Source organism: Telopea speciosissima, chromosome 9 (genome assembly GCF_018873765.1).
Source record: "Telopea speciosissima isolate NSW1024214 ecotype Mountain lineage chromosome 9, Tspe_v1, whole genome shotgun sequence".
NCBI classification, from domain to species: Eukaryota; Viridiplantae; Streptophyta; class Magnoliopsida; order Proteales; family Proteaceae; genus Telopea; species Telopea speciosissima.
The window spans coordinates 39,911,396-39,922,796 of NC_057924.1; the positions used below are offsets into that span (position 1 = coordinate 39,911,396).

General features: G+C 39.9%; 1 protein-coding gene across 1 annotated transcript in view; it reads left to right on the forward strand.

The window, feature by feature from the left end:
• The window catches only part of LOC122640070 (adenylosuccinate synthetase 2, chloroplastic-like), a 35,075-nt gene extending 24,397 nt beyond the window's left edge, over positions 1 to 10,678 (forward strand). Inside the window, exons 2-4 of the mRNA XM_043833188.1 lie at positions 9,204 to 9,896; positions 9,983 to 10,294; positions 10,435 to 10,678. Coding sequence (XP_043689123.1) covers positions 9,204 to 9,896; positions 9,983 to 10,294; positions 10,435 to 10,605 — 1,176 coding nt within the window. The 3' untranslated portion in view covers positions 10,606 to 10,678. The remainder of the gene's footprint in view (positions 1 to 9,203; positions 9,897 to 9,982; positions 10,295 to 10,434) is intronic.
• Positions 10,679 to 11,401: the final 723 nt, after the last annotated feature.

An 11,401-nucleotide genomic window follows, 5' to 3' on the forward strand; every position in this document is an offset into this window, starting at 1 on the left:
TGATTATATTTGTAACAAGCTGGGCATGATTAACATCTATGCTCTAGCTTGAGGGGGAGTGTTAGAATTATCGGGATCCTAGAGGATCCTAGCGCTAATACCAAGATGGATCCTTCTGGGTTACTCTTGTTATGCTATTTAATGAAGTAAAGAGAGAAGACAGAGGAGAATAGTTGTCTTTTGTTTATTTCTTGTGGGTTACTCTTGTTATGCTATTTAATGAAGTGGAATAGGGAGTTCTAACCAATTGGTTGAACTCCCAAGGGTTACAGCCTACGTTATTCTCTCCTCTGTCTTCTCTCTTTACTTCTTCTCTTTTCTCTTTATTATTTTACACTAGGATTTAAAAGACAAATAGCAGACTCAATCTTAGAACCCTTAAACTAGCTGTTCAAACTAAAATCTGAAGTAGGACTAGTGGAAATCAAGCAGACATCCACATGTGTATGCACACACACACACATGCGCGTTTGCTTTCTCCCGTATAGGCTATTTTGACTTTGTTAAAGTATATTGGGTGGTTAGGGTTGTGATATCTCGATTAGGATATTAAAATATCCTAATTACTACTCCTAGTTCTATTAGGATTTCTCTCTAATTAGTTCTAGTTCTGTTAGGATTTGTTTTATTTTATTTTCTGTGGATCTTATTGTGATGTGATTAGGAATCCTTTTTGTAGTCTGAATATTTGATTGATATAAATAAGATAATGTGGAGAGGGACTGTGTGCTTGATTCTTACAACCAGTCTCTTTTCCTTCTTTCCATCTCTTCTTCTTCTCTTCTCTTCTCATTCTCGGTTCTGGTGTTTTAGCTTTATATTCTCTTACATGGTATCAGAGCACAACCATTAGGTTGTTTTCTCCTGCGATTCTGGTTTGAGAGTCTTCTCAAAGTTTTACTTTCTTCTAAGGGTGCAGCACCCTCTGCTGCATATATGGATTAAGCCCCAGATAGAGTTTTCTATTGAAAACTAAGGGTTTATTTTTACTAGTGCTTACCTGAAGAATCTGATCGATTGGAGAACTTCAAGTTGGAGCTGCTCAATTATATTCCTAATCCTGAGGATCGACTGCAGATTCAACAGTTCTATTTGCAAAATTTCTCTCCTTTATCCCCGGCCGGATGCGATGTGATATGTGATTATGTAACTTTTTTTGGTACCCGAAATGAATTATTAGTAAAAGTCTTTCCCAGAATCGGACAGAATCTAGCTGGTGCGAGCAACTAGCTATGGGAGTTCAACTCTTCTTCGATCGATGGTACTAACAGTGCGTATTGCATCTATTAAGGGCTTATTATCAGGTGATTGTGTCTTCAATTGTTCCAATTCTGGTTCCCTTCTTCAGGTACAACATTCGATTATTATTTTATTTAGTTGAGTGTGGGTTTCTTCAAAACCTAACTCTGCCTATTGTCCTACTGCTATTATTGGTTTTAAATCTTACCCTTGCCTCACTACTGCTACCGCTTTGTTTTTCTGCTATTGTTTTTGGGTTTTCAAATCCTAATTTTACTAATACTGCTAGAAGTTTTGGGTTTTGAAACCCTAACCCTGCTGGTACCTTTATCCAGCCCTAATCTGGGTTTTTTAAGAAGCCGATTGCCAGTTTACTACTCCTGCCACTGCTATCAAGTGTGATACTGCTGCTGCTGCTGTTTCGGGTCTTGTATTACCCTAAATTGGTTCTATTCTAGAACCAATTATATTATTACTGCTGCTATTTCTGCAATATGGCTGATCCTAAACTACCATCGGATAATGTCCAAGTTCAAATTACTACTATTAAGCTCTCCAGAGTCTCCAATTATCTTTTATGGGCCCATGCCATACATGCATATATTCATGCCAAAGGAAAAATAAGAATATATCACTGGTGATCCTCCTACTGCTGATCCAAAGGATCCTGCTTCAGTTTCAGCTCACAATGAGTGGATGCGTGAGAACTCTATTATTAAATATGGCTATGGAACAGTGTTGAGCCTGCTATTGCATCTAATGTGATGTTTCACACTCTTGCCAAGGATGTCTGGAATGATTCACGTGAAAGTTTTTCTCAAGAAAGGAATATTTCCCATATGTATGATCTCTATGAGAAGATTTTTACTTTCCAACAGGGGACTTGGTTATTCTTAAATATTTTCTTGGTATTGAAGTTTACGCAGCAAGAAAGGTATTAGTTTCTCACTGAGGAAATATGTTCTGGATCTCCTATCAAAAAAATGGAATGCTGCTTCTAAACCAGCTGCTACTCCCATGGATCCCCATCACCAACTTGGATCTAGTGAGAGTGAAGACTTTACAGGTATACATCAGTATAGAAGATTTGTTGGCAAACTTATTTATTTGACTATTATTCGACCAGATATCTCCTTTGTCGTTGGAGTTGTTAGTCAGTTTATGCATGCTCCAAAGAAAGTTCATTGAGATGCTACTTGTCGTGTTCTCTGCTACCTAAAAGGTTCTCTTGGCAAAGGTCTTATTTATCGTCCCAATCGCAATATTAATCTGGTTGGTTTTCTGATGCTGATTGGGCTGGTGCTGATGGTGATAGGCGCTTCACGACTGGTTATCGCACCTTTGTGGGAGGTAATTTAATCATTTGGAAAAGTAAGAAGCAAACCCCTGTTGCTAGATCTAGTGCTAAAGCTGAGTATCGTGCTATGACAAACAACTATTGAGTTGATGTGGGTAAAATCATTGCTTCAGGAGTTGGGATTTCCTATCACTCAGCCTATGCAGATGTTTTGTGACAATCAAGCAGCCATTTATATTGCCAGTAATCCAGTGTTTCATGAGAGGACAAAGCACATTGAAGTTGATTGTCACTTTCTTTGAAATGTTGTCATGAAGAACTTGATTTCTACCCTATCTGTTTCTACTACTAATCAATTGGGTGATGTGTTTACCAAGCCGTTGTTTGGTCCTGCTTTTCGTCAAAGTTGTTCCAAGCTAGGCCTTGGTGATTTGTACACTCTAGCTTGAGGGGGAGTGTTAAAGTATATCGAATGGTTAGGGTTGTGATATCATGATTAGGATATTAGAATATCCTAATCGAGATATCTCCCTTACTACTCCTAGTTCTATTAGAATTTCTCTCTACTTAATTCTAGTTTTGTTAGGATTTGTTTTATTTTATTTTCTGTGGATCCTATTATGATTAGGAATCCTTTTTGTAGTCTGAATATTTGATTGATATAAATAAGATAATATGGAGGGGGACTGTGTGCTTGATTCTTACAACCAGTCTCTTTTCCTTCTCTCCACCTTGTCTTCTTCTTCTCTTCTCTTCTCACTCTCAGATCTAGTGTTTTAGCTTTATATTCTGTTACAGACTTAAAAATCTCTCAGGTACAGTAGTTTAATTTCTGTTTATCAAGTACATATAGACAATTAAAATACGTGGTATGGGATTTTATTTTTTTTGGGAGGGGGTGTTAATGAGAAATAAAAGGAGGAGAAATATTAATCAATACGAAGGTGGAACCAAGGAGGTCTTGCAATTGAGGCTTTGCTGATGCTACAGTTGTGGTAGATGAACTAATCCTTGAATAGTTCTGTCACACCTTGTTTCCCTCCTTCATTTGTGAGTTGAGACTTCGAAGCCTTTACAAAGCTTCATTATAACCAGCCTTAAAGGAAAGTGTAGAAAAAGCGTTCTTTTTCTGAAGTAGATTGAGCTTATGCCCATAGTTGTCACGTCGTCACGGCGATCCAAGTCGGTGGAGGGGTGTCATGTCGATATATCGACATGTCGCCCGCCATGGCAATCATATCGACCATGTTTTATTTTTTATTTTCTCTATTTTAATGTCATTTAGTATGCTATAATATATACCCTATAACATAAAAAAATTAACATGAAAGTGTACTACTAACCTACTATGGTTTAATTCCTGAAAGTGTAATATCCATTAGTGTATATGAAATCATGGATTATCAAATAATTGATAGCAATAGTCTTGCTGATAATAAAGTTGAAAATCATGAGAGTTGAGATATGATTCATATGAAAGTGACTACAAAAGTAACAAAACAAAAAAACAATTACAAGAACGTAATTTATATTGAGTGAATAAAGCTAATAAACAACCCATCTAAATAAAATAAAAAAATTGCTGATGTGAATATGTAATTGTGTATTAGTCAATAGTGTATTAGTGTTTTCTGTTTGATGTTTTTTTAATTTTTTTTATGTTAAGGAAAAAGCATTAAAATAAAAAATGGTTAAAAAAAATTATTGTTAAACAATTAAGTTTTATAATTTGAAACAACCATGTCGACCGATATGGCCATATGTCGTGGTATGGCATCAATGGCAGCGCCATGGCGACGACATGGAGGCCATATCGGTCGATATTCTTACATCATCCATATCGGTGGTCGATATGCCCACTTCTCCAGCGATATGACGCCATGGCGTCGATATGGCGACGCCATGACAACTGTGCTTATGCCTTGTCTCATTTTTATGTTTATATAGGATATGACATATATATTCCGTTAACAGATACATTAATTCAGAACAGCAGAAAGTCACGATGTCGCATGCTTCCGTCCTTGCCTGTTCCTCCTCTGGAGGCCTCGGTTGCTGCAACTCCCCTACCTCCGGTAATCCCTCTACATCATCATCTCCTCTTTCGTCGGCTGCTGTTCCCTTGCCTCCTACATCCTCACCCTCTGCTCTCCGTCCTCCTCCGCAATGGAGTTCTCTTTTCCATCCAGCTACTAGAGAAGGGTTCTCCCTTCATTTCATCGCCCCCTCTCTTGAGGGCGACTGTAGAGTTGTCCATTGCCCCCCTGGTCTGCTCGATGATAAAGCAAATCTTTGGAGAAATTGTTTGTTTGGCCATTTCCTTGGCTCTCAACCTCCTTTCCACATGTGAAGTCCTCCTTAACTAAACAATAGAGACTTCTTGGAAACCTTGAAACTTCCCTTCTGGATAATGGCCTCTTTGTCTTCAAATTCTCCGACCAATCCGACAAAAGCCGTGCCCTTGAAGGAGGTCCCTGGCAAGTTGGAAAGAGACCTCTTTTCCTTCGCCAATGGCAGTGCATCTCCAATTGAATCAGGTAGATTTCTCTACCATCCCTCTGTGGATTTCCCTTCCTGGGTTGCCACTCCATTTCTGGTGTTCGGAAGGTCTTAGTTTGGTGGGATCGGTTGTGGGTACTCCTTAGTTTGGTGGGATCGGTTGTAGGTACTCCTCTCTTCTCTGATGTTCGAACTATGAGGAAGGATCGGCTGGCTTTTGCTCGTTTCTGTGTCAAGATTTCTACAGCATCTTCTCTTCCTTCTCTCATCACAATTAAGGAAGGAGATGACTTCTCTTTTGAGCAAAAAGTCCACTATGACTGGAAGGCCCCCCACTGCCTCTACTGCAAAACCTTTGGCCATCCTTCTACTGTTTGTGCGCCAAAGACAGACTCGAACTCTTGTGAAGCTCCTTCTGAAGTTGTCGTTTCTCAGCAGAATCTAAGCCATGACGTTAATGCAGTCGCAATCCCTGAGGATACTTCGCTGGTTGTCGCCTCTCGAATTTCCCCTGAAGCTGCTACTGTGTGTGAAGATACCTCCACCAGAATGCGTCGAAGAGACCCTGTGGTGAATGGGTCTGGCTCATCTCCTCTTCCGGCTTCCTCTAATCATCGTGATCCTAGCCGTGGCCGGAGAAGAAGCAGGATGCATCGAAGAGCCCCTGTGGTGAATGTGACTGGCTCATCACCCCTTCCGCTTCCTCTGATCATCGTGATCCTAGCCGTGGCCGGAGAAGAAGCCACCATCGTCCCCGCCGCGAGGAGCCCTCACCCTCTGGTTCTCCGCGTTGTCTTCATCCCCCTGGACCGATGGTCCCCCTGCAAGCTACCGCTGGTCCAAACAGATTTGCGATTCTGCAGTCTGAATCCGACCAGATTTGCGATTCTGCAGTATGAATCCCTCTGTGACGTTGAAACTTTCCCTTCCTCCAAGGAGCTAACTTCTACCCTGCTCAGCCTAAACACCTGCCCTGTCAACATCCTACGCCTGCCCCCTCTGATCCCCTGCCTGCTGTCCCTGCGTTGGCTTCCCCTAGCTCTCTCCCCTCTAACGTTGGAATCTCTTCCTTCCTCAAATCACAGGCCAAAGGGTTTATGTCCTCTCGGTCCTCTCTCTCCCCAGTTTTACCTGCCCATGTGGTGGTCCCCACTTCGGCTTCCTTTTCTTTGTCTTGTCCCTCTCTAACCCGGCCCACCATCTTTCCCTTCTTGGCTGGCCCATCTGTTTCTAATGGGCCAGTTCCCTCTTACCCTGAAGCCCATTGCTCTAACCCCTCCCGAATCTCCCATCCTATTTTGGGCCTGAACCCCCCTTCGCATCACCCTACTGCCCGCACGTCTCTCAAAGTTTTTCATCGTCGCAACCCCAGCTCCCCTCCTTTCCCTAAGAAGCGTCCTTACATTACCTACTGCTTGCCCATCCCGAAGATCAACTCGCCTATCAATTTAGATATCAGAAATCACGTCCTGTGCTGCGAGAATATTGACCCGGGATAGAAGGACTTCATTGAGCCGGGAATTTTTTCTTTTCGTTTTAGTGCAATGTTTTGTTAGGGCTTTTGTCCCTTGTGTCTTGTCCTTGCCTTTTGGTAGGGTTTTGTGCTGGCTTTTGCTTGTATCCTCCCCCCCCCCCCCCAAAATCACGTCTTGTGCTGCGAGAATATTGACCCGGGATAGAAGGACTTCATTGAGCCGGGAATTTTTTCTTTTCGTTTTAGTGCGATGTTTTGTTAGGGCTTTTGTCCCTTGTGTCTTGTCCTTGCCTTTTGGTAGGGTTTTGTGCTGGCTTTTGCTTGTATCCTCCCCCCCCCCCCCTTCTTCCTTTGGTTGAATTCATTATTTTTGTTGTTGGTTTTAATGTCAGCCTACTTTTAGTGTAGTTAACCACAGCACACAATCAAAGCTCAAGCTTTTAGTTAAAAGTGGAGTTATTTCTGGATCCCATGATTCAAATGCAATTTTGACGTAAGTTTGGATCCTTTTTAATCTAACCAATTTTCATACATTTGAAGTTTAAATCCCATCAGATCCTGCAATTAGAGTTTCATTGTACCATGTTAAAACATTTTTTTTTCTTGTGTTTATGTGGTTTTTTCAGTGATTGGGCAGATTTGATATATTTGAGAGTACTTTACTCATTTTAAGGATATGCTGCTTCTTTCTTTTATATGAATTATCACCTGTGTTACTAAACTTGCCTGTCATAAATATTTATGACAAATAACTCATGTTAAGGATTTACTTCTTTCTTTTACATGAATTATCACCTGTGTTACTGAAATTGCCTTTCATAAATATTTATGACAAATGTAATGAATAGAACAATTCAAAAGGTTCTTAAGATGGGGAAATGCAAAAAATATGTACAAATTTGTACATAAGAACCAAGAATGGAAGATAGGATGTCTCTAGAGCAGGAATACTCTGATTAACTGAACAAGCTTGATTTTGAGTTTATACGATGGTTATGTCCAACAAACAACATCTCAGCCTGATCCCAACTAAATGGGGTTGGCTACATGGATCCTTGCCCTCCAATCAGGTCTATTCGAGGTCATACTTGATACAAGACCTGAGATATGCCCTTGGCTCTTTTAGTCCCTTCAATCTGAATCAAATCACTCCTTCGTACTAGAGCATCCAAAGGTCTCCATTGAACATGGCCATGTCACCTCAAACGACTTTCTTGTAGCTTATCATGTATCGGAGCTCCTCCCAAACCAGCTCTAAAATGATCATTCCTTATTTTATCCTTCCAAATTTTTCCATTCATCCATCTCATATCCTCATCTCCACTACACTGAGTTTATCTATATGAGGCTTCTTAATTGCCCAACATTCCACACCATACATCATAGCAAAATTTTATAGTTTCTTTAATCGTCAAGCAATTAAACATATGGTTAATTGTTACTTAACCTTTATACGATGGTTATGTAACGAGTTTATTACAGTTTCTTTAGTCGTTAAGCTATTCTTCCTTCTTCTTTTTTTTTTTTTTTGGGGGGGGGGGGGTTGAATTTTAAGGTTTTTGGGATATTATTTCTTTTCTTGTAGTTTTGAGGAAAATATCATACATCTTTCAATATTCAACTCAACTCAATTCTGCCTTATTCCAACTAAATGGGGTTGGCTACATGGATCTTGTGTCTGCAATCAACTCTATTTAAAGCCATACTTGTTATTAGTCCTAAGGTGTGCATGTCTTTCCTTCCCACTTCTTCTAGAGTCATTTAGGCCTACATCTGAATCTTTTAGTTCCTCCAATTTGAATCATATCACTGTTCGTTACTGGAGCATTCTAAGGCCTCTGTTGCACATATTCATACCACATCAACGATTTTTCTCTCAACTTATCATTTATTGGACCAAACTCCTAAATTAGCTCTAATTTTTGCATTCCTAGTTTTATCTTTTCAAGTTTTGCCACTCATCCATTTATTCGGAAAATTTCACGCTTTTTTTGAACCATAAACTGCGAATAATTCGGTTCAACTGAATAATTTTGGAAATACAAAAAAAAAAACAAATACTTTATTTGTGAGGAACAGTTTTGCAACCTCCATATTAAAATAATCCGCGAATAATTCGTCTGAACCAAATTATATCTGAATAATTCCAGAAATACAAAAAAAGCAAATACTTTATTTCTGAGGAACAGGTTTACAATCTCCATATTAATTAAACAAATCTCTCATGAATTATTTAAATAATATGGAAACCAACATGTGTTAATCCTCACGAACAACCAAAAAGCTTATAGAGCCTCCACATGGCCACACCTCACAAAAGAACAAGCATAGAAAAGTCATAGAAGCATGCGCACTCACCGTAAGTGCCCAAAGGAATGGTCTATTTAAGATGCAGCAGTACTGACTGTTTCCTACATAAAAATATGAGGTCCTATGTATAACATCTGAGCTAAGTCCTTCACCCAAGTGTCTAAAGTAATGGTTTGTTAAGTTTGGGGCTTCTATCTTCTATGATTCTTGTAGAACTTGGTTTCATGAAATTAAGTGAGAAGATTATGTTACTGAGATTCTCTGATTTATTGCAATGTAGATGTAGTAATCAGTCTATCTTGTCTCTGAATAGGTGGGATTCCCACCCTTTTAACAGTTTTTCTCTATCCAATTTGATTTTGAAAATGTTCTTCTTGATGTTAGGGTGGAGCAAATGCAGGGCACACCATTTATAATTCTCAGGGTAAGAAATTTGCCCTTCAGCTTGTTCCCTCAGGAATCCTCAATGAGGAAACCCTTTGTATTATTGGGAATGGAGTTGTGGTTCATCTACCAGGACTTTTCAAAGAAATCGAGGGTCTTGAGTCTAATGGTGTCCCTTGTAAGGGTAGGATATTGGTATCGGATCGTGCACATTTGTTATTTGATTTCCACCAAGAGGTAGACGGTCTTAGAGAACATGAGCTTGGTAATTCATTTATTGGGACAACCAAGAGAGGGATTGGACCTTGTTACTCAAGCAAGATGATTCGGAATGGTATCAGGGTAGGCGATCTGAGGCACATGGATACTTTCCCGCAGAAGCTTGATCTTTTACTGTCAGATGCTGCTTCAAGGTTCCAAGGAGTTGATTATGGCACCAACATGCTCAGGGAAGAAGTGGACCGCTACAAGAGGTTTGCTGAGCGATTGGAACCCTATATTGCTGATACAGTCCATTTTGTGAATGAATCCATCTCACAGAAAAAGAAAATACTGGTTGAAGGTGGTCAGGCAACCATGTTGGATATTGACTTTGGAACATACCCATTTGTCACGTCATCTAGCCCATCAGCAGGTGGGATATGCACTGGGCTTGGGATTGCACCAAGAATCCTTGGTGATCTTATTGGAGTGGTTAGTGGATTCCTCTCCCTGTAAATGGTAAAATACCATGGCATCACAGAATTCCCTAGCCTTTAATTTGAAACATTGCTGTGCAGGTAAAAGCCTACACTACAAGAGTTGGTTCGGGTCCTTTCCCAACTGAGATCTTAGATATAGATGGAGACCGCCTTAGGTTGAAGGGGAAAGAGTTTGGCACAACCACAAATCGTCCTCGACGTTGTGGCTGGCTTGATGTAGTCGCTTTGAAGTATTGCTGTCGGATTAATGGTTTCTCCTCTCTCAATCTCACCAAGCTTGATGTACTTACAGATGTTAAAGAAATAAAGTTGGGGGTTGGCTACAGATTAGCTGATGGTACACCAATCAAGTTATTCCCTTCAGATCTAAATGTTCTTGATCAATTAACAGTAAGTCTAAAGATCAAATATTTGTTTGGAGATGCTTACTTACCTTGTCATTGTTCACTCTTTTGGTTTCTTGATATTTGCTTGTACCTCCTAATTACTCTCTTGTTGATGGATTTTGTTTTGTGTATATGTATGTGCAGGTTGATTACGAAGTTGTAGCTGGGTGGCAAGATGATATCTCTAAAGTTAAAAAATACGCCGATCTTCCAATCGCAGCCCGCCAATATGTGGAAAGGATAGAAGAACTTGTTGGTGTACCAATTCATTACATTGGGGTTGGACCTGGCCGTGATGATCTCATATATAAGTGATTCTTTAATTTCATTTCCATGCAGATGACCATGGACATCTTGTCATTAGAATGAAGTAGACCTAGGGCTTTAGACGAGGTCAGTAACGGAAAAATGATTGGCATATTTTTTTTTTAGAACTTTTTTATGGGACTCTTTTATACCCACCGAGCTGATGTCAATACTGATATTATCATCACGGATGGCAGCCATGATGGAAAATCAGGTATCGGGGGCTGGGCGGCGACAATTTTCTCTAAACATAAACTCATGTCTGCAAAAATGGATTTTGGTTGCACAGGTTCAGCACAGGAAGCAGAAGCAAGAGGAATCGAACAAGGAATCCAAAGTGCAATTTCATTGGGAAGAAGAAGAACAGAGATCTGGACTGATTCAATAAATCTTGTCAAATGGCTCTCTCATCCGATAGAACATCATCCATGGCCATGACAGCTTTTTACAATTTTATTTAACATTAAAATTCTACTTTTCAAATTTGATAATGTTTGTATCCATAAAAAACCTAGACTTGACATATCAATTGCACACCAACTAGCGCACACAGCATGTACTCATTGTCTACAAGGTGATGTAACTGAGGACATCTCTCTTTTCTACTAAATAAATTACTTTCACATAAAAAAAAAAGAGTTAAATTTTGGCCTGAAAAAAGGGACAATGAAAATTGAAAAATGAATGAGGGCAAGAGAATGCTGTCTGGTTGTGTAGTGCCTGCACCAGCGTGGGGGCTAATCTAGGGACAAACCCGATGGTACTTTTGAGCAGTGCTGTGTCTAGGTGCAAGAGTTATGCAACC